The sequence below is a fragment of the Equus quagga genome, chromosome 5, assembly GCF_021613505.1.
Source record: "Equus quagga isolate Etosha38 chromosome 5, UCLA_HA_Equagga_1.0, whole genome shotgun sequence".
Lineage (NCBI taxonomy): Eukaryota > Metazoa > Chordata > Mammalia > Perissodactyla > Equidae > Equus > Equus quagga.
Window position 1 is genome coordinate 27,988,510 of NC_060271.1, and position 23,198 is coordinate 28,011,707.

At 51.7% G+C, this 23,198-nt stretch overlaps 1 protein-coding gene across 2 annotated transcripts; it reads right to left on the reverse strand.

The window, feature by feature from the left end:
* Positions 1-178: 178 nt before the first annotated feature.
* On the reverse strand, positions 179-22,766 carry SMPDL3B (sphingomyelin phosphodiesterase acid like 3B). Of its 2 annotated transcripts, XM_046661873.1 has the most exons (8): positions 22,393-22,754; positions 12,335-12,548; positions 9,689-9,786; positions 6,205-6,348; positions 4,997-5,169; positions 3,660-3,840; positions 3,444-3,577; positions 368-955 (listed from the first exon to the last, which is right to left on the reverse strand). In XM_046661873.1, the coding sequence occupies exons 1-8, from the start codon at positions 22,451-22,453 to the stop codon at positions 590-592; spliced, it is 1,371 nt and encodes a 456-aa protein (XP_046517829.1). In that variant the 5' UTR covers positions 22,454-22,754; the 3' UTR covers positions 368-589. The 2 variants fall into 2 exon arrangements, with proteins under 2 accessions (XP_046517828.1, XP_046517829.1); XM_046661872.1 differs by lacking the exon at positions 3,444-3,577 and having other exon boundaries at positions 179-955; positions 22,393-22,766.
* Positions 22,767-23,198: the final 432 nt, after the last annotated feature.

The following is a 23,198-nucleotide window of genomic DNA, read 5'->3' on the forward strand; positions in this document are numbered from 1 at the left end:
CACCGTCCGAGGCGCGCTGCCCTTGGCCTAGCAGGCTTCTAATTGCCGCGTATTGCCGTTGAGGCTCCTGGAGGCCCAAGACGGCAAAAACGGCCCCAAAATGAGCGCCCGGCCTTGAACTGCGATCCCTCCACATCTGCACTGTTGCAAAACAAAACAACAAAACGGAAAGGCCTGTCTCAAACTAAGTGCACCTGGAGTTCGGGCCCTGTGCACAGTACCAAGGGCACAGGACCAAGAAGGCGCATCTTCCTGGTGGTTCGTTTCACTTTGATTATCTGCACCGGGGGGGAGGGGAGGACGTTCGGTAGCTGCAAGGGAGTTGCTTTAAACGTTATGTACATATTAAAAGGAATAATACGCAGAATAAGATGCACGATAAGCATTCTTTTTTGGATAAAACATGAAACTTGAAAGAAACGTGCTTCTGGTGGGCTCTTTGGGGCTTCATTTCCTGATCTGGCTGTCCCACCCCAGTTCACTGTACGGATGCGGGGAAAATGGTGGAAAAGTCCAGCTCTCGGGGTGACGCTGCCCCCATTTACCACCGGAAGGGCGAGCCTGGCGAGCCAGCCGGCGGCACCTAAGGTCACGGTGCCAGCAGCGCGCGCAGGCCCAGCAGCGCCGTGAACAGGAGCGCGAGCCGGGGCGCGGGCGCGGCGCCGGGGGCGCGCAGGCAGGCGGAGTAGGCATCGAAGGCCACCTCGCGCAGCGCGCACACGTGCTCGGTGCGGCAGGCCTCGCCGCAGGCCTGCAAGTCGTAACTGACCGAGTTGTAGGCGTAGTAGCGCTGCAGCGCGCCCTGGTCGTTGGCGATGCGGTCCAGGGCCGCGTGCATGGAACGGGCGCTCGCGTTGGGCACCCCGTAGGCCTCCGTCACCCGGTATTCGAGCTCCCAGCTTGGCGCCCCCTGCGCGTTCGCCTGGCTCAGGTTCACGAAGTAGGTCACCATGTCCTAGAGAGGGGGCGCGAGGCGGGCAGGCCGTGGGCAGCTGTCCGGTTCCACCCCGATCCTGCACCTTGCCTTTGCCCCCAGATTCTTTATAGCTGTAATAATGACCACTGTTGGTTACCGAGCATTTACCACTTACCAGGTGTGCTTGGCCCACATCCTCTGATTGAATCTGATGAGGTAACTGCATTTATTGCCCCCATTTCACAGATGAGAAACAGGCCTAAAGGGGTTAATGCATTTGGCCAGGGTCCTACAGGTGTTCAGTGGCAGAGGCGGGATTGGAACCTTGGTTGTTTACCCCATGGCCTGTGCATTTCCTGTCCCAGCAAGCACAAAAGATGCTCAGTAAATATTTACAGAATAAATGGATAAAAGCAACTTAAAAGAAGTAGGATGGGGTGCCTGGCTGAGAGAGATTATAGAATTGTGGTGGATGGGGGCTTGGGATATGCCCAAGACCTCTAGGATCCAGGTGCATCTTAAGGACTAGAATCTGGAAGGGTATATCTGTCCAACACTTTCCACTTGAAATATGGATCTGCTTCAGGTCCCTAGAGGTGGGGTGAGAGGAGCTGCCATGTGTAGATGACGACTTCCTGCGAGGCACATTACATTACTTGGGTTAGTCCTCCCCACCCCTACAAGGTACTGTCACCCGCATTTTATAGATGAAGCAACAGAGGCCCATAAAGGTCAAAAAGCTCATGCATCGTGGAGCCAGGATTCAAACCCAGGTCTGACTGACTCCCTCCCTGAGAAGGATTAGACATATGGGGGGAGGGGAGGGGCAGGGAGAGTCCCAGCCTATGACTCCTCTTGCTAAGGCCTTCTGGGTGCCCATGTGGACAGCAGGCCACACTCTGAAAGTCCTCAGACCTCGTCTCCATCTACATTTCCTCTGGATCAAGGACCTAGGTTATCCCCTGCAGCCCCTGATTTTAAATGTCCTTTCTCGACAACCAGATTAAGTCTCTGTACCCCGCTCTTCGTGGACCTCCAGCTTGAACGCCCGGCTGCCTCATCCCTCGGCCTTTTTACTTGGATGCTGTTTAGACACCCCAAAGTGAACAGGGCCAAAACCAGACTTCTGATCTTCCCTCCAAAACCTGCTCCTCCGCTGTGATCCCATTTCAGTAAACGGCAGCCTCGTCCTTCCAGGCGCTCAGGCTGGAGCCTGGGAGGCCTCCTCGACGCCTCTCTTGCTCCCACTCCCCTCATCCAATCCTCCGGCACATCCTGTCCGCTCTGCCCTCAAAACACATCCAGGACCTGGCACTTCTCACCACCCCACTGCCGCCGCCCGCCCCTCCCAGTGGCTGCTGTGGCCACCTCCTGACTGATCCCCTGCTCTGCCCTTGCCCCCAACAGCCTGTTCTCTGCACAGCAGACATGGTGACTTTGTAAAATTGTAAGTCAGAATATTTAATTCCTCTGCCCCAAACTCTCCAAAGTCAGAGTCCTAATGATGGCCTACATGATCTGACCTCGTCCCTCCCACTCCCACCCTGTCCTCCTGCAGCCACACTGGCCTCCTTGTTCTTCCCGAATACACCAAGCATGTCCCCACCCCGGGGTCTTTGACTGGCTCTCCTCCGCCTCCCCCAGATCCTCACATGGCTTGCTCCTGGAATTTACTCAGAATTCAAGTGTCACCCTGTCAGGGACACTTCTCTGCCCCACCTGCCTAACAGCATACACACACACACCCTGTAACCATTACCACCTGTCTCCTCACTGTTTTCTTTTCTCCTTAGCACTTCTCTCTGTGTCATACTTTACTTACTGGTTTATTGTCTGTCTCCGGCAAGGTCAGCTACAGGCGAGCTGTGACTGTTTTTGTTCATTTATGTATCACCTGAGCTCAGCACAGGGTCTGGCATGTGGCAGATGCTTGGTACATTTTGTTGAATAAATTAAGGAATAATATTTCTTTGTCACTTGAACAATCACAAGCACATCCTGGTTGGTGAGGGATTGCTCGATGCGTCAAGGGCCTGCTTTGGCTGGGGCCTAGTCAGTGCAGGGAAGCGGGGGGCAGTGGGCCTGAGGTCACACTGTGGGAGGCCTTGACTACGAGGCCAAGGAGATCCAACTTGTCTTGGGGGCACTGGGGAGCCATTGAAGGTTTTTGGGCAGGAGAGAGAGAAGAATCTTTAGAAGGATTAACCCCTTCTGTAGCCTGTAGCAGATGAGCTACAGCAGGGCAGGGCTAGAGGCAGGGACACTAGGTAGGAGGCTGTGACCCAGGGCAAAGGGAGATTCGGGGAAGAAGAATTGACCTGACTTGGTGGCAGGATTGGGGAGGTAGCTCCAGGGTTCTGAACCTGAGCTCTGGAAGGGTGGAAGTAACCTGACCTTGCTGAGGCTCAGGGGTTGGCAGAGGGTGGATTAGCTGGGGAAGAGTTAAGGAAGGCAGTGAGGCGATCACGTCCCCCCCCACCCCCCCGCCCCCGCCTCCTCTGGCCCCAGTGGACCCAGGGCTCCTGACCTGCAGGCTCAGGGTGGCTTGGTCGTATTCAAACACCCGGATGCCTGGATTGTTGGCCCCGTTGACCACTCCAGGTAATGTGGTTTTCCATGGGGTGACCCCAGGTGTAAGGAACATGACGCTGATGGGGGCACCTTTCAGGAGAGAGATAGTGGGACTGAGAGAGGCTGGTGGGGGGGGGGGGGGGGGCTGGCAGTTGCCCTTCAGGCTGAGTACCTGCATCATCATAGAACATTCGAAAGCTGTCAGTGTGATGGTGCCCGAAGAACTGCCCTGCGATCACCCGATGGTGCTTCTGGACCACCTTCAGGTACTCCTCGTTGAAGCCCTCCCGGAACCACGCTTTGTTCCGTGTCTTCTCAAAGAACCCCGGGGGCACGTGACCAATAATGTACACCTACGGGAAGGGGTGCGCAGGAGGGGCTCAGGGACGCCCTCTTCAACCCTCTCTTCCCCTCTCAAAACCTGCCTTTCTCCCCAAAGGCAAGCAGACAGACTCAAACGCAAGCAGACAGACTCAAACGCACCTCCTCCTCTGAAGTCCTTGCCCTCCCTCTCCCAGGCAGATTCGGGCACTCTGTACACAGCAATGAATATACCACATGCTGCCCCGCCTCTGTGCCTTTGCACCTGCTATGCCTGCCACCTGGAGCACCTTTCTCATTTTCACCTCTGTAAATCCTACCAGCAGTTCAACACTCGCTCAAAGGGCACCTCCTCGGGGAACCTTCCTGGTCCTTCAGAGGTAAGTCTTCGCCCCTTGGAGAGCTCAGGCCCTGGAACTAAACCTTCCTTGCCTGGTTGTGCAGCACATGCTATGTGGTAATGTGGGTTCACCTCCTACATTCCTTGAGCCACTCAGCTAACAATACCTGGGCCCTTGGCCACCATTGCGAGAGGTAGAATGGGGGGTGGGAGGGAGGGCATGAGCTTCGGAGTCAAACTGCCTCTGGGACACCAGCGGTGTGTCACCTCTCCGAGCTTCTGTTTTCGCTTCGGGAATAGCGCCTAACTGGTGGAGTTTTGCATAAATGAGATAATCCATATAAAGCACTTAGCAACGTGCCTGATGCATAGTGAGTGCTCAGAAGCACCAGCCATGAGCTTCTGCTGGGATGTGCTGGTCAGTGCAGGACTCAGGCAGATGAGACACAGGGCCAGTCCTCGGGGAGCTGGCAGCCCAGCAGACTAGACGGACACCCCTCAAGGGCAGGGCATCCTTTTATGTGGGCTGCAGCTGTGGCAGGTGGGGGCAGTGGCAAGAGCACTGGACTTGGAGTCTGGAGACTGAGAGTCTAATCTCAGCTCCACCACTTATTGTGTGACTTGGGTCGGTCACCACCCCTCGGGAGCCTCAAATCTGCCGTGGGCTCCAGGGGCCCAGCCTCACAGGCTGTTGTCAGGATGGAACAAGCCCCCCTCCTGGGCTAGTTTGATGAAGGACCCTCTGTGATGTGGGCATCTCGGGGTAGGTGGGCAAGTTTGTGCGGAGGAGGCAGACCTGTTCAGGAAGTGACCCCAGAGAGGCAAGAGGAGGCGGTAGCAGCCCTCACCATGTCCCCAGCTCGGGATGCGTTGGTCAGCACGTCTTCCAGCCACTGGAACTGCTGGCCGGGGTCAGCCATGCCGGCTGTCTGCTCATTGTTGCTATAGTACAGATTGGTGTTGAGGACCACAATTCGCCCAGCCCCGCTCGGCCCCGGCAACTTCTCAGAATAGAAGGCACCTAGGACATCACAGCCAGGGAGAATCTGGAGGGGTCCTCGGCCTGTGACCAGACACACCTCTGCCCCCTTCACTTCGCTCTCCCGCCTTCCCTTCCCTCACGTCCTCCCTTCCCATTTTTCCCGTAGGAGGGGCATCGTGGGTAAGACCAAAGGCTCTGGAGCCAGGTAGCCTGAGTTCAAGCCCTGGCTCTATCACTTATTTGCTGTGCAACTTGGGAAAGTTACATAACCTCTCTATGCCTCAGTTTCCTTCCCTGTATAATAGGAATAACAATGAAGTGTGTTTGCTCCTCCAGATCCACTGTCAACCCTTCTCCACTCAGCTCTCTGCCCCAGGAACTGACCTACGTGAACTAAGTCAAAGGGCTTCTGTGCCCCGGGCTTCTGGTTGGGTTTGGCCAATGGGGAGCCCCCAGAGCAGGGAACTGAGAGAAAGGGAAGAGAGTAGGTCAGGGTCACCTTGGGCTGGCTGTGTCTCTGGATCAGTGGTCCTCAACCAGATGATTTTGTGCCCCAGGGAACATTTGGCAATGTCCAGAGCATTTCTGGTTATGGCACCTGGGGTGCTACTGGCATCTAGTGGGTGGAGGCCAGGGATGCTGCTAAACATCCTACAGTGCACAGGACGGCCACACAGCAAAGAATTATCCGGCCCAAATGTCAGCAGTGGCAAGGTTGAGAAACCCTACTTGAACTGACAGTCACTGCCTCTTCCTAGGGTTGCTGCGAGGAGTCTAGTAACCTGCAGAGAATAGCGCCTGGCACACAGTAAATGCTCAATAAATATCCCCTCTTGATCCTCGCTAGTGCCGTGGGGTTAAGAGCATGGGCCCTGGAGTCACCCTGGTTCCTGCCCCCAAGTCTGCCTCTTCTAAGCTGGTGACCTTGGCCAGTGACTTGATATCTTCAAACCTCAGTCTCCTTATCTGTAAAATGGGGATAAAATCAGTACCTGCTTCATGGGAATGTTGTGAAGACAAAATTAGGCCTTGGCATACAGTAAGTGCTGCTTATAGTAGCAGACGGCATTGTACCTTCTCTGAAGAGAGCGATGGACTCGTTACTGAGCCAGGGTCTCCACATTTCTGCTACCTGATTGTAGATGTTGTTGCTCCCTGGCGGCAACTGGCTTTTGGGGTGAAAGTCATGATTTCCCAAAGCAGCATAGACTTTAGTGTCTGGGGAGAAAAGGAGAGATATAAAAATATGTATGTGAAAGTGCTTGAAATTAGTCATTTTCAGTCAGCCACTGGCCATCAGAGCTAATGGGGAAGAGTGATGAGGAAAAAAATCCACCGATAAGAAAAACAGAGATAAGCAGAAAACCGCATTTAATAGAATGTGGCTAAACTTTGCTCAGACCTGAGAAGGAAGAGCAGTGAGTTCTCCAATCCGTTCCCTAACCGCATCCCAGCAGAATGTTTCCTGGTGAGAAAGGAAGCATCAGATGGCAAGGAAAGAGCTGGAAGATCTAAATAATCCTCAGATCCATTATCGGCCACTTGGTAATTTAGTGTTCCTTGTCCTCATCATTTCCAAATCCATCTTCCGGTTAGGAAAGGGGTCTAGTTCCCTCTGAGAGGCCTTAGGAGTTTCATGCAGTTGTGAGTCAGTCCATATTTATTGAGCACATACTATGTGCCATTGCATCTACCTGGGAACCAGAAACCCGAGCCCCAGTGCCAGACGCCTCGTGGTGCAGTAGGGTTGATGGGTATTGAGTAATTAGAGGTGAGAGGGCTGTCACAAAAAGGGAAGAGCCGCTTGCTGTGCGATTGTATAACGGGGGTGGAGTGGGGGTCAGGGGAGGCCTTTCCAAGGAAGTGTCCTGTGATCGAGCCCAGGAGGGGGAGGGGAGCCCCTCAGACTCATTTCCTCCTCCTGAGTAACCTCATTCTCACTCTGATTTTACATCTGTCTGCGTCTGGCATGTAGTAGTTGCTCAATAAATATTTGACAATAAATAGAAACTCCTTTGAGCTCAGGGCAGGGCGTTGCCCTTATCTGAGCTTGGCTCACCCCAGAGAGTGACCTTGAACCAATCAAGGAGGCTGGAACCTCCAGTTTCCACTTGGGAAAATGTCTGTTAAACCGTTTGCCGGGTACGGCCTACAAGATCTGGAAATGCCGAGATCTCTGCCAGAGGAGGAGGTGAAGGATTCCCGTCAGGAACTGTTTGCAAAGCCAGAAGCCAGCACTGGAAATGCCTGGAAAAACTCCACCTCTCTAATGTGAATACAGGCAGCCATTAAGAATCCATTTAAGAAAAAACACAAATCCTGGACTCCCACAGCAGATGAGAAGGAAGGGAATCACTCCCATTTTTTGCTGCTTCTACGTGCCAGGCACTGTGCAAAGCTCTTTACAAGCATAAGCTCCATGAGGGCACAACCTGGCATCTTGTTCACAGCGAAGTCCCCTAGAATGGTGTCACACCTATTAGGAGATGTTTGAGAAATATTTGTTGACTGACTAAGTGAGTGACTGGGTTACCTTATTTCATCCGTACAACAACCCTCTGGGCAGGTACCAGCATTTTCCGCAGTTTGCACAGGGAGAAAACAGTCTCGGTGAGATTGCCCAGCTAGAATGTGGCAGAGCCTGAACCGGGGCCTCGTCTGTTTGCCTTGCACACCTGCATTCCCCACTCGGCCGTGCTGGAGAGGCAAGTGCTGGTATTCACAGCGACTCTGATGGGACACAAGTGGCACGTACCAGGAAGAACACATGACATGGGACCCCAGATCTCAAATGTCAGTCCTTTCCTCCTCTCCCACAAGTCGCTTTGGCTTATTTATCTATAAAATGAGGAGCATTCTGCTTGACCATGTTGTTATAATTCCCAAATCAGAAAATGCCTCATTTCATCTCTTCTAATTTCTTCTCATTTTAACATCTCTACAAGTGGGGTGTGTCTTACCACTGAGGCCTTAAGAAAGCACTGTGTCACACTTTAAGTGACAGCATTTTTTTTCTTAGCAATACGTAAAATAATGATGCCTCTTACAGTCGATGGCATCTTGGATATGAGGAAATTCAATAAATGTGTAAGTGTGTTATGAACTATAACATCTTCTAATTTACGCTTGTATGTCAAATCGCAGTAATAAAGCATTTTCTTATCCATTATTTCACTTTTATTGCAGAAGCCCCATGTGGAGCAGAGGACAGAGAGCTCACAGTTGGATCTGAGTTTGAAACCCTCCCTGGGACCTGACTAGCTTTGAGCCATGGGTTCCTTCTCTATACATTGAGAATAAGAATGCCTGGGGGTTGGGAGGGGGCGCGGGGGGCCGGATGTGTCCTGGTTTGACCCTAAGTGGTGACTTCTGCTGGAAGATGAACCAGCCCAAGCACGTCTGAGTTGAGTTGGGTTGGGTTGAGTCACACAGACTGGAAGCATCCAGGCAACTCTGCATAAATTGATTTACGTTGAGGAAAGGGGGTGGCAGAAAGGAGGTTGCCTGGAGGAGAGATTGGGGATGGTGACAACAGGTGGGGTTCTCCTGAAGTGGCAGTGGGAGTGGTGGATACGAGGGTGCTCAAACCCGGATTTGAGTCCCCACCCTTGCCACATGACCTTGACCAGTTTACTTGACCCAAGGCTCACATAGTACCTCTCTCTACAATGATCGTGACAATGAGTGAGCTAAGGCACGTAATATTCTCAGAGTGCCTGACAGCCCTGGACACACAGATCCGTAGAGTTATTGCTGCTGGTGTTATTATTAGTTTTTATTGTCATTATTCCGTATCTGGGTCCTGGGGACCCAGGAATAAGACCTGTAGAGGAAGCAGCTGTCCCAGAATCCAAAGAAGGTGGGGGGTGGGGGCTTGTGGGCCGCTTTCCCAGGTCCCCAGCTGGCATCCTGGACCTGATTCAGCCCCCAGAACCTTGTGTCTGGCACAGCCTGCCTTAAGACATTTTCGAGGGCAGTGAGGTGGGGCATGCAGACCCCATTCTCCCTGGCATGTCCTGTGGGGCTGCTGCCATAATCATTCACGGTCCCTGCCTGCTCTCCCAGGCTCTGAAGGCCTTGGAAGCACCCGGAAACAGTACCTCGGCTGGAAATCAGCATCTCCCAGAGGTTCCAGCAGCCGAGATGGCTTGAGGGTGGTGGATGGCAACTCCAGAGCCAGAGCAGGACACAAGGACTGTGTGCGAGCCCACGTGAGACTCACCCAGGGACAGTGCTTGTATATAACTGTAGGCACCTTGAGAAGGGGCCGTGAGGCTGGTGTTAAACAGCCAGGAGTAGAAGGCAGTGAAATGTCAGGCATTTCCATTCATCGAACTCGGTGCGTCTCCACAGGCGGAGGAGCTCGCCTGTTCCTTGCAGGGTTGTTGGAAGGTAAGAAATGATCGCTGTGAAGCGCCTGGCACAGGACCTGGCCAACAGCCACCACTGTCAGTGGATGAAAGTCTTTCCTCTACATCTTCCTGCTGCTGTTGTCCCTTGAGCCCAGCACCGCCTGGGGGTCAGGGCATGCTGTGGAGGACTGATGGCAGAGTCTTACCTGGAAAGACCTCTCTGATGAGCTTGGTCAGGCGTTCCACAATTTCCAGCACGGCTGCCTCTCCCAGCTTCTCATTGGGCACATGAGGGGTATCGTCACTGCAAAACATCACCGAGCCAGTTTGGTGCCAGCAGCTCAGGAAGGGGTACGAGAAAAAGAAGGGATGGCTCTCTTGTAAGAAAATAGGCTGTGGAACGGGGCCTCAGACGTCCACTGAGGAGGAATGGCCAGGCTGGAGTTGGGAGTCACACAGGACAGAGTTCAAACCTGGGCTCTGCCATTGACCTGCTGTGGGTCCCTGGGCTGGTTGTTTAACCTCTCTGAGCCTCCATTAACTCATCTGTAAAATAAAATAATAATGGAACCAACCCATAGAATATTTGTGAGGCTTCAATAAAGGGGAAAAATTATGTATGTAAAATGTAGAAGGGCAGCTGCTAGGTGGTAATTAATATGGTTATTTAGAGAGGGAAGCTCTGGGGTTCCAGTGCCAGCTGCCAGCCCCCAGGGAGCTTGGGTGGAGGAGCCATCTCTGACTTCTGCTCCTTTCCCCAAGGGTTCTAAGGAGTCAGGAGCTGGCTTCAGAGCATAGAGTTCAGACCTACTCTTGGGCAGGTCCAAGACCTGCCCCAGGACCATTCAGTCCCCCATTAGCTGACCTAAAGCCCTGATCCACCTTAGAAATGGGCAGCAAGGTGGGGGAGCAGAGGAGGAGGCTGAGGGAAGGCGGGGTTTGGGGTTGGCAGGAGCCCCAACAATCTAAAGCCTGAGGACTCAGCTGCTGCCCAGGTAATCCCCAGGGAAGTCAATTAGCTTACTAGCAGCTCGCACTGGCCTGCTTTGTGCCAGGTACTTTCTGTGCATTGTACCCATATCCACCAATTTATTCTTCATAATAATCCTACAGTGTAGGTTCTATTGTTAGTCCCATTTCATAGATAAGGAAACCAAGGCAGAGAAAGGTAAAGAATTCTGTCTAAGTGTATACAGCCAGAAAGTGGTGAGCCAGGGTTTGAACCCAGTCAGCCTGGCTCCAGAGTCTATGCTCACACCCATTATGTCCTACTGTGTCTCTGATACCTTCGTGAAGGCAGCAAGAGGAGCCTTTTAGCTCTGTTCCCCCTGAGGACAGGCTGGGAATCCAAAGACAGCAGAACAAAACTCTACTTCTTTTTTTCTAGCTTGGAGATCGAATTCTGTCTGATAGAAAACCCATCCAATTTCAACAGGTTATCCCCTGAGCAATTGCATCTCTTCCAGAGGAGTCAAATTTCTCAGAAATTGAAGAATTACAAAGGGTCCTAGATGTCAGCTTGTCCAATGCCATACCCTTCTGCAAGGTCCCAGAGATTTCCCAGAAAAATCACGTTTCTGTTAAAGGATCATGGATTTCCCAAAGCGGTCACCGTTCCCAGAGGGAACACATCTTTCAAGGTGTCACACATTTCTCCAAGGGCCCCTCCTCAGAGAATTCAGAGGCTCCCCCAGCAAGAACCCTCTCGCCAGCATGAGTCCAGGTTCACCGCCTAAAGCTCACTCTCTTCCTAGACTGATTCCTGAGCCCAGGGAAGCCAGAGCTGCCCAGGCCCCTCCTGAGACACTGTCACATTTCTTAAGTGTCCAGCCTTTCCCCTCCTCCTGCTGACCACAGGGTCCATCTAAGGGTCATTCCTAGTCACTCCCATGTCACTCTGAGGGACAGCTGGGGGCATCGTGATTGGATGCTGCCTTATAGAAGTGTCCACTGAAGCTGGAAGAGGGAGCAAGAAGTCAGAGCTTCTTCTAGCCTTCCTCACCAGCTCCTGGTTCACCACTTCCTGCAGGAAGTCCCCCCGAGTCCTGCCAGATGGAGTCAGGTGCCCTGTGAAGCTCCCACATCCCCCCACGACCCTCTCTCCTCGCTGGTAAATCACGGTCAGTGGGCTTGTCTGTGTTGCCCACAGGACCGTGAGCTCCTTGAAGGTGGATGCGGGTCTCTATCATCTCAGTTCCCCAGTGTCTACCCCAGGCCGAGCACAAGACAGGCTGACCTACTAAGAGGGGAGGGAAGGAGTGAGTGTATGAAGAGGGAACCTCGAGTGACAAGGACAAGTACTGAGGAAAGTTGAAGGACTTAGGCAGCATCCCTGAATGAGAAGCAGAGATGGAGTCTCTGCGGCTGAGCAGAAATCACCTTCCAGCTATCCCCACACAGAGCAACGCCCCGGGCCAGGGCAGCCCGGGGGAGACGGGGGTCAGCAGCTGACCAGGACACTTGGTCCCACTTTTAGCCCTCCTACCTTCCTCCCTCCCTGCATTTGGATCTCCAGGGCCTGGAGCTCCCAGTGGGACTGGCTCCAGTGTTCATCCCCCAAGTTAAAATCCCGGAGTTCTCCACATGCCCAGACAGGCCACCACCGCGTCCCCATCCTCAGAGACAGCCGCATGCTGCTGAGGCCCGGAGACACGGAGGTGGAGGGCAGACTTCGGAATCAGCCAGGCCCAGGGGCCCTTGGGCCAGTTGCATAACTCCTTTGAGCTTCAGGTTCGTCCTCTCTAAAATAGAGCTGGTGTGACGACTAAGGGAGACAGGGTGGGGAAGGTGCCAGGCTGGCAGGGGGCACACAGCAGTGGCCCGGGCAGGGCAGCTGTTGTGACTGCTCTCACCCAGTCCAGAGGATGAAGTCTGGCTCTGGCTCGATCTCCTTCATGGCGTAGATGGAGGAGTTGATGAGGACCCAGGGAGAGTCGCAGAGGTGGTCACCCCAGGGGCCCGCACTGGGCACTGGCTGGGAGCCGGCTGATGGGCACACCTGGAGGGGGTCTTCAGAGACCTTGTAGTCAGGGTCCAGGTGCAGGTCAGAGATGTGCCAGAACTTCCCTGCAGAGGAAAGGAGACCCTCCTCAATGCTGTTGGCTCCCTGAGCCTGGATGGGGAGGAAGTCCGGGGGAGCCTGGGCTGGGGGAGGGGAGGATGCACAGGTGAAAGGAAGTTTTCTCTGAATGCTAGGTTCAGAGAAAAAGGGCTTTGCCCAGGGAGGCACTGAGCAGAGCAGAGATCAGGCTTGGCTCTGTCCCTGCCCTGTGACCTTTGGCAAGGCCCTTTCCATCTCCCCACCTCAGTGTCCCCAGCAGCAGCATGAGGGATTGGGCTGTGTGACCCTCAGGAACCTTTTGGGAGTTCCAGGCAGAGTGCTTGTTTTAAAGCCAAGGTGGGAGAGTGTCAAGGTTAAGCTCTCAGGCTCTGGAAGCACATACTAGCTGTGTGACCTTGGGCGAGTTGCTTCACCTCTCTGAGCCCATGACTAGAGTCAGATCTTATTATGCTCCAGAGAAATACATACAAAAATTTGATCTGGGAGAACTTACACACCAGATGCATTGTAAGATCTTCCTAACTAATACCAATAAAAACCTGGGGAATATGTATGGAAATGTTTAAGTGTGCTGGACCAGAAGAGAAGGAATGTAACTTCAGATTGGGCTGCATTTCTTGTGTGGGTGTACTTAGTAGTGATTCTGGATGCAGGGTGGCAGCCTGAGCAGCTGGGAGTGGCCCTGTTCGTGAAGTGGTTGACTGAAACCTGGTCTCAGATCCAAACCAGGGAGGCTGAAATGCCAAAAACCTCTTGGTGTAAAACAGAGAAGGGAATTGAAAGAAAAGGCCCCATGGTGTGGCTTTATCATCTGTACCCAGCACAGGGCCCAGGATGAGGCATTTCAAGGACGCTTATTGAGAGAGCTGAACAGGTCCGGCTCTGCCCTCCATCCTATGTTTTTGGCTAAGACCGAGTGAGGCCTGGGATTTCCTCACCCTCTGGCATTGCTGTCATTTCCTCCTCCATTTCCTGAGTCACTCGGAGCCAACAGTCCCCCCTCCCTACCTCAGGAATCGGGGCCTGGACGTCCCAGCTCCTTCACTTGCAGAGCTGAATAGCCAGGGCACCACCCAAGCCACAGGACATTCGATGTGGCTCTAGGACAGGCCCCAAGGTAAAGTGTGGCCCCCGATTCCCACTCCTTGGCTTTTTCTCCCAGATACTTTTGCCCACCTCTCCTGCTCTAAACCTGGTCTCAGGAAAGGATCAGAAACTTGTTCACACTAAGGTGCAAATGACTGATTAAGCTAATATTATCCCTCCCATGGTCATTACACAATCATCCTCACCACAGCCTGAAGGTATTGATCATTATCTACATTTCGCAGATAAGGAAACTAAGGTTCAGAGGTCAACCTGCCTGAGATCAGCTGGTAAAGGGTGGGGGTCCTGTGGCTCCAGATCCTCTCTGGAGAAGATGTGATTGCTAAGGGGTAAAACTAGTGCCGTTTTATTTTGGGTATGTCTTTTTGCATACGGTCTATGCCTGCATTTTTATTGTTTTATTTTTTTGGTGAGGAAGATTGTCACTGAGCTAACATCTGTGCCAATCTTCCTCTATTTTGTATGTGGGATGCCGCCACAGCATGGCTTGATGAGCGGTGTGTAGGTCCATGCCTGGGATCTGAGCTGAGAACCCCAGGCTGCCGAAGCAGAGTGCACAAACTTAACCACTAAGCCACTAGGCCAGGGGCTGCATTTTTATTTTTTCACCCAAACTGAGAGTCTTTGTGTATAATGGGAGGAATTTAACATTTTTGCACAGATTGTGATCACTAATATATTTGCAATTACTCCTACAGGGGCAAAATCTTAAGCCAGAGGAAAGACACTAACTGCCCCATTTCCACCAGTGGAAGGGCGGGGCTGGTGACCTTCCCCAGCGCCTGCACTGACGGTGGGCGGTCACGCAGGCTCCAAGCCTGAGGCCAGACCGGCCAGGTCGGAAGCACACAGTGAGAGGCCTCTGTCCTCCTCTCTGGCGTGTGGTCCCCTTGCTTCCTCTGAAGACCGTGGCAGGGACCAGTCCTGCGCCTCAGGCAGGCTCCCTCTCCGCTAACCACAAACATCCAGCCTTCTGCCCCTTTGACGTCAGCCCTCAAAATACTCAGTGAACATTTCTCCACTTCGGAAACTCCTTGTCTGCTCACAGAGGCGCCGGTAGCAGCTGTTGGTTTCTCTTCTTTCCAGCCCGCCTGGAATTTCCTAGTGACCTCTGTGTATGTGTGTGTGTGCGTGTGTGTGTACGTGTGTGTGTGCGTGTGTGTGCGTGTGTGTACGTGTGTGTGCGTGCATGTACGTGCGTGTACGCATGTGTGCGCGTGTGTGTGCGTGTGTGTGCACGTGTGTGTGCGTGTGTGTGTGCGTGTGTGTATGTGTGTGTGTGCATGTGTGTACGTGTGTGTGCACGTGTAGTGTGCACGTGTGTGTGCGTGTGTGTGTGTACGTGTGTGTGCGTGTGTGTGTGCGTGTGTCTCCCTGAAGGCCTGACTGCAGGAGAGGCCAGGAAGGTAGAAAGAATGGCATGGAGAACCAGAGGTCCAGGCAGGGGCTCCGGCTCTTTGGGCTCCAGTCTCCTCGTTGTGGAGGCAGGTCACAGAGCCCTCTTCTGAGGTGGTGGCTCAGTCCAACTCACGCCACTCGTTGTCCTCACAGGGCCTCTTTCCTGGCTCCTCTGCCACCTTCCCCAGTCTTCCCCAGGTCATCACGTGGCTGCTTTCTCCTCCTCATTCAGGCGTCAGCCCAAAGGTCACCTCCTCAGAGAGGCCTTCCCTGACTACGTTTTCTCAAGTTCCACTTGCCCCAGTTTTATTTTCTTCAGAGCACTCTCATATAGGAAATTATCTTGTTGGCTTCTCATCATCCATCTTTCCTGTGTACAACGTCGGTTCTGAAAGAGCACAGAGCCTGTCTTGTTCATCTCTCTGTCCTCAGCACCTAGACCAGTGCCTGGGATGGGAAACAGGCCCAGCTGTATATTCAACGAATGAACAAGGCCGTGGGGAGGATGATTAGACCAGCAAACACTCAAAGAATGTCGGCTCGGTGCCCTTAACACGCCTCTCATTTCATCCTGGCAGCCGTTCTGTGAGGTGCGATTCTTATGCCCATTTCACAGATGAGGAAACTGAGGCTCAAACTCTGACCTCTCTGAGTCCAAAGCTGAGACACAATGTTGACTCAGAGCCCCCAAAAGTGGCTTTTATAATACGCATACATTACCCAGAAAAGAACGGAGCCACAGGCTTCTATGGGATTAGTTACAGACCATGAGGAAGTAAGCTCTAATTATCACATCCTGGGGACGGGGGTGGGCATAAGGACCCTGGATAGGGAGGCAGGTCATCTGGTTTCTAATCTAGGCTCTTCCACTTGTTGGCTGAGGACTCTGGACAAGCCAGTTGGCCTTGTTGAGTCTGAGGGGTTTGACATCTGCCCTGCTTGTCTGTGAGCATCAAATAAGACAGTTAAGGAGGGAGGGCTCGTAGAGGAGGATCACAATGCTCCACTGTCCCTGGCAATTACCCCTGGGGCCAGGAGTGAGACTGGGAGGGTGTGGTGAATCATTCACTTTGACCCTTGACCCTTTAGACCGGAGCTTCTCAAACTTGACTGTGCAGACGCCTCACCTGGGGATCTCATTAAAATTAAGAGGCTTTATATAGTCATACTGCTTGAATCTTTTACAGTAAGAAAAGAGTCATGCATTCCTTGAGTTTTAAGAAAAGGTATCCCCATCTCAGACATTATTATTCATTAATTATTGAGAATATGAATAAATGTGCTATCAAGTACAGTGAGTAGTTGAGGGCACAGACCTGGGTTGTAATTCCAGCTCCACTGCCCACTAGCTGTGTGAAGATGAGCAACTTACTCTGTGCCTCAGTTTCCCCCTCTGTAAAATGGGGACAACAGCGCCCCCTACCTCTTAGGGTCTTTGTGAGGGTTAAAATAAGATCATACATAAGCACTCAGCAATGCAAAGCAGCAGAAACTCCAAATTTGGACCCTGGGACGGGTCTTGCAAGTCCCCCTTTCTCCAAGGCAGGGAGATGGGACAAGGTGGGAGTGGCTGCGTCCTTTCTCTGCCTGCCTCAGAGTCCCCTCAGCTGCCGTCTGTAGGTAAAGCGCAGGTCTGGGGCTAAGAATATCTGAAGCAGAACAATGTGAAGGTGGATCCTGTCTCCTCCTGGATGGCCCTCCCGGAGCAGAGGGCCGATGGGCACAGCGCACCCCTGGTTCTAATTTGAGAGCTCCCCTCTGCTCCCTGTCCTTGGCGGGCAAAACAGTCTCCTGGCCCTCCTCCTCCTTCACCAAAGGGGTCGCTAGGCCCCCTGGTCCATTGGGGATGACAGACACAGGGCCAGGACCTAGTAGCCTTGTAAGGCAGATGGAAATGTCTGAGACCTGAAAAAAATGCATTGGCTCCAAAGTTCAGGAAAAAAAACCATGTCATCAAAATTAACAACTCATTTCAAAAGCAATACTAAAAATTTTATTAAGAATCATACAGGGAGGGGCCAGCCTGGTGGCGCAGCGGTTAAGTACGCACGTTCCGCTTTGGCAGCCTGGGGTTTGCCAGGTCAGATCCCAGGTGCAGACATGGCACCGCTTGGCAAGCCATGCTGTGGTAGGCGTCCCACATATAAAGTAGAGGAAGATGGGCATGGATGTGAGCTCAGGGCCAGTCTTCCTCAGCAAAAAGAGGAGGATTGGCAGCAGATGTTAGCTCAGGGCTGATCTTCCTCAAAAAATTAATTAATTTAATTAAATAAAAATTAAAAAAAAAAAAAGAATCATACAGGGGCCAGCCCTGTGGCATAGGATTTAAGTTTGGCGCATTCTACCTCAGTGGCCTGGATTTGCAGGTTTGGATCCTGGGCATGGACCTACACTGCTGTCAGCCACACTGTGGCAGCAACCCACATACAAAACAGAGGAAGATTGGCACAGATGGTAGCTCAAGGCTAGTCTTCCTCAAGCAAAAAAAATAAAGGAGGAAGATTGGCAACAGATATTAGCTAGCTCAGAGCTAATCTTCCTCAGCAAAAACAATAGAAAAAGTAAAAATCATACATAGTGTGAACTCCTTTTACTGTGATTCATGATGAGGCGGGGACGACTCACAAAAATCATTCCTAGAGCCTAGGAAGGTACTAAACTGGCCAAAAGTTGAGTTTGCTTATGATCAGAGACAAGAAAAAGAAGGCAGGAAGACACTTGTCATTTATTTACCACCTACTGAATGCCACATGCTGTGCCAAGCACTGTACCCATGCAGCCTCACGACAAAATCATGAAATACATTCTACTATTGTACCCATTTCACTGATGAGAAAACTGAGCTAGTTAGTGGTAGATCTGGGATTCATATTGTGTCAGAACAGAAATGATCATGGTGCACTGTACTCTGCTACTAGCTAGCAGTGTGATCTTAGACATGTAAAAAAATGGTCCCTTATACTTTTACAGCGCATTACAATGTATGTGTGTGATCTGACTTAACTGTCATATTTAATCTCCCCTTTGCTATTATCCCCATTTTATAGATGGTGAAACAGAGGCTCAAGGTCACTTGACATTAGAAGATAGGATCTAGGTTTTCTGGAAGGCAGCAGGTTGTGTTTGAAAGGGCGTGGGTGAAACCGGCAATCAGGGAAATCTTGTTTTGAATCCTGGCTCCTCCACACAGGCAATGGCAACTTGAACAAGTGATTTGCTCAGCTGAGCCTCAGTTTCCTCATCTGTAAAATGGGGGTAACCATGCTGGTAGCAAAGGGATAGATGTGTGGATGAACGAAGTGATCTCATACAGAGCACCCAGCTGTGGGGTGGACAGGCCAGTCTGGGTGCTCATCCTCTGTGCCACGCAGCCCCTCAGGCCTCAGTTTTTCTTCTCTTCTGGAGCCTCTGTTTCCTCAAGTGTAAGATGAGGGTACTTCATAAAGTTTATCTGAAGGCCCTGCCAGTTTTAATGCCCTGTGAGTCCATGCTTTTGTCCGCTGTGTGTATAACTCACACCACAAAACAACCTGGGTCCCTAGTTCAGTCCTTTGCTTGTTTTTTTATTTTTTTTGCTAGGGAAGATACACTGTGAGCTAATGTCTGTTGCCAATCTTCCTCTTTTTTTTTTCTCCCCTCCCAAAGCCCTAGTGCATAATTGTATGTTGGAGCTGTAAGTCCTTCTAGGCCTTCTATGTGAGCCACGGCCACAGCATGGCTATGGACAGACAGTGCTGTAGGTCTGCGCCTGGGAGCCAAACCCAGGCCTGCCGCTGAAGCAGAGTGCACTGAACTTTAACCATAGGCTGAAGCAGAGCGCACTGAACTTTAACCATAGGCCCTCAGGGTTGGCTCAGTCATTTGCCTCTGATGCTAAGCAATAACCTTAAACCCTTGAGTTGTCATTCCTCTTCTGTAAACTAAGGCTGCGTAAAACACAGAGGGTTCACTTGCTAAAACCAACATTTACTGACTTGTGTTAACCACATGAATTGCCCTCTCCTCACAACAGCTATAGGAGGTAGGCTTATCATTCTTGAGGGAAGCGTTTTCCTTCCCTGCTAACCCATCCGGAAAGAACTTGTCTGTTTCTCTGCGATTAGGAGCTGAAGGAGAATGCGGTGTGGCCTGGGGCATGTGTGGGAGGAGACAGAGCCAGCAGGTTGGCGCCCCACCCAAGCTCTTGGCTCAGGAAGGTGGAGGTGGAAACCCACAGTGTTATGCCAAGCAGGGATGACTGCTAACTGGTTGGGTGTCTCAAAGTTCTGTGGGAGAGACTCAGGTTCTGAAAAAACTTACAGGTGCTGTGGAATTCTTTCTAAATTTCTGTTTGCTTTTAAATTATAGATGTATACATACCAGAATGTTTGGAGGAAAGAGAAAAAAATAGTATAGAACCTATAAAACCCACCATCCCGAGAGAGGACCCATCAAAGGGCGTGATGCCTAAGGCAGTTGAGTGCAGGCTCGGGCCTGCCGCTTCCTAGCTGCGGGATCTTGGACAAGTGTGTCTCCTCTGAGTCGCATTTGCTTTATCTGCAAAATGATATAATAGTGATAGTACCTACTTTACAGGGACTATAAAAATCAAATGAAAATTTTTTAATTTCATTTTTCAAATGGGTTTTATTTATTTATTTTGAGGAAGATTAACTCTGGGCTAACATCTGCCAGTCCTCCTCATTTTGCTGAGGAAGACTGGCCCTGAGCTCACATCTGTGCCCATCTTCCTCTACTCTATATGTGGGACGCCTACCACAGCATGGCTTTTGCCAAGTGGTTGCCATGTCCACATCCGGGATCCGAACCAGAGAACCTCAGGCCTCCGATGCAGAAGGTGCGTACTTAACCACTGCGCCACCGGGCCAGCCCCTCAAATGGGTTTTAAAAGGACAGCATACATCACACACCTAGCGCAAATGTGGCCCCTCACCAGTGAAGAATAAACATGTTAGCTCTTCTTGGCTGTTTTCCTTAGTGTGTGTTTGTTTTTACACAGCATATTTTAGAAACAGATGGGAGTTGTAGGGCGTGGGTTCACATCCAGACTCCGACACGTAGTAGCTGTGTCCCCTTGGGTTAGTTACTGAACTTCTCTAAGGCTGGGTTTCCGTGAAAATCCCTGTTTCACAAGGCTGTTCTCAGGGTGGTATGTAAGAATTTCAGCAGTGCCTGGCACCTCAGTTTTTGATAAATGTTACTTGTTGTTTTCAGTTTTGCTGTATTGTCTTGAAACTTGTTCACCAGGTGGTTTTACCATCATCTATTCAGCCATTCTGTTGTTGTTCGCATTTTCCATGATTATAAACAATGCTGTGATGAACATCTTGGTGCATTTGGGGGGAGCAGAGAATTTTTTTAACCACTAAGACCATGGGCTGAGGGGTGCCCAGTGGCATGGGGATTTCTAAGAAAACATATTTAAAGTGAAAGAGTGAGGGGGTGGAAGGTTCTTTCAATCATTCCCCAGCCTCCAGTCAGACAGGCAGAGCCCTGAGTCTCCCAGTGGGGAACGGGGTATCTGCCTCCCAGAGAAAGGAGGACAGCCTCTCTCAGCCTTCTCCCAAGCAGATTGCCCTCACGGGGAATGATGCATCCTCTTAGGGCTTGTCCCAGAGATGTTTCCACCGTTAAGGCACAGCTTTTGGACCCGAGGCCTTCCCAGGCGTTTCACTCTGGTCTCCTGCCTCCCGAGTGCCTATGCATCTCCTCACTGGCCTCTGAGATGCCAGGTCACATCAGCAGAGCGCTTTGCCAAGGCTCCTGGGTAGCGTCTAGGAAGTAGACCGATCAGAGGCCACCGACCCTTCAGACTGCAGCCTGGGAAAACTGAGCTCCACAGCGGCAAGCGATGAGCAGAACCCTGAGCCCGTCCTTCTCTCTCTCAGTCTCAGTTTCTGCAGCTGCACCAAAAGGGTGTTGGATCATCTTTAAGGTCCCATTCAGAGGACTCCAGAAAAGAGCAATCTAGAATCCTAAGGAAAACTACAGGTCCATCCCTCCCACTAACTCATCTCCAACCGCGCGGAAATCTAACAGGCATTGCAAACTGGGCATATCCCAAATCCTTGCTGTCTCCTCCTCCCTCATCTCAGCAAATGACAACTCCCTCCTTCCAGCTGCTGAGACGAAAAACCTTGGAGCCCCTTTGAGTCCTCCTCTCACACCCACCATCTGTCGGCAAGTCTCATCCAGAATCAGACCGTCTCCTACCACCTCCACTCCTACCACGCCAGGCTGAGCCTCCATCCTCTCTCACTGGATGATGGCAATAGCCTCCTCACTGGTTTTGTTGCTTTTCCTTTACTAGGGTGACTGCACCATCCCAGTTTGCCCAGAACTGAGGGAGTGCCCAGGGCGCCGAAATTTAAATGCTAAAATTAGGAAAGTCTCAGGCAAACCCAGACAAGCTGGTTAACCCACCTTCACCCCATGACAGTCTTTTCTCAATACAACAGCCAAGGGTCCTTTTAAACTTACACAAGTCAGATCATGTCAGAGCGCTGCCTAAATCCTCTAATGATGTCCCATTTCACTCTGAGTCCTTGAAATTGTCTACCAGTTTATACAGGAGCTGGCGCAGCCCCCTGCCCCCACCCCGTGATCCCCCAACCTCGTCTCCACCTCCCTCTGTTGCCCACTCTGCTCCAACCACTCTGCTTCCTTGCTCTTCCCACACACATCGCCAGTGCCTCCAGCTCTGGGCTTGTGCACTTTCTGTCCTCTCTTAATGGAATGTTCTCCTGGATGTCCACATGGCTCTCTCCCACACTGCCTGAGGTTTCTATTCAAATTTCACTTTATTAGACAGCTCTTCTCTGGCCACCCCATAATTACCCCCTCCCCCACACTCCCTACTCCTTTTTCTGCTTTAGTGTTCTCCCTAAAACTTGGAATACTATGACTGTACTTGTCCACGTGTCTTTTGGTCTGTTTCTTCCCGGGTGAAGGAATGCTTCAGGGGAGTGGGGCTTTGTTTGTTTTCTTTTCTTTTCTGGTTCCTAGAATAGCACATGGTACATAGAAGGCTCTCAACCAACATTTGTGGAATGAATCCATGAATCTGTGTGCCTTCTACCTTCTGCCTCTACCAGCTGGCTGGCTCTTATGTACCCACACCTCTTAGCAAAGTCAGTGTCCCTCCCTTGGCCAGCTGTTGCCTCCACTTAAAATCTTTAGGCTCCAACAGCACCCCCACCGCCCCTGACTCTCCCACCCTCCCTGCTCTTGCTCCTGCCCTGCTATTTTTAGCGGCTCTTTCAGCTTTCTGAGAGCAGCTTCCAGCTCCCAGATCCCGAGTTCACAGTACAAAACAAAGACACCGCAGGCATTCGCAGCGCCTACCTAGTCCAGCCCTGGCGACTCCCCAGTGGGCCAGGAAAATCAGCAGCTTGAGCAGCCTCATCCTTGGGGCTCGCCTCACAGGAGCCGTGGGGTCCTCCAGGAGCTGTTACACGCGCCGCAGGCTTCCTAACTAGGTGTTTGTGGCCACGTGCCTGAGCAGAACTTCTCGTCCTGTTACCGGGTGTTGCCTGTCATTCAAGGTCCTGGCTCCTCTGGCTTTTCCTCCTTTGCCCAGCAGGGTGTGAGCTGGGTTTGTCCAAGGAGATGCACCAGCCAAGCCTTTGGACTCTGAAGTCGACAGTAGCTCCTGTCCAGCTGGTTCCTCAGAGCGTGTCAGTCCAGCCAGCAACTGGAGTCTCCAGCAAGCTCACCCAGCCCCAGCCACTGAGAGGCAAATATCATCTACTTCTGGAGTTTTCGTGTTGCCCCACCCCAGCAGATAAAACAAACCTGTATAAAATGGTTGGCCTTTGCCTTCAAAGGAACTTAATTGCTAGTTGGAGATCGAGATGCTCAACCACAAATGAACCAAGACTAAGAGTCAGCCATTCTTTCGTGCCGGGAGCCACATCCCAGGGAGATGGAGAGGACCTAGGGTGGCCCTGTCCTCAAGAGGGGGAGGTAAACTGCTGGACTGCAGTTCAGCATGTTAGGTGGCTTGACAAGCCCAGGGGAGGGATCTAACTCTCCAAGGAAAATGAGAAGGCTTCTGGGAGGAGGTGACACAGGCTTAATCTCTTCTTTTATTTTTTAATTTTTTTTGAGGAAGATTAGCACTGAGCTAACATCTACTGCCAAGCCTCTTC

Coding starts and splice junctions, on each gene's coding strand:
- SMPDL3B (XM_046661872.1), bottom strand. CDS start 22,453: ATGAGGCTGCTCAAGCTGCTGATTTTCCTGGCCCACTGGGGAGTCGCC. Junction 9,787..12,334: donor GACTTCATCCTCTGGACTGG/GTGAGAGCAGTC, acceptor GATGTTTTGCAG/TGACGATACCCCTCATGTGC. Junction 956..3,659: donor AATGTTCTATGATGATGCAG/GTACTCAGCCTG, acceptor CCCCCTCTCTAG/GACATGGTGACCTACTTCGT.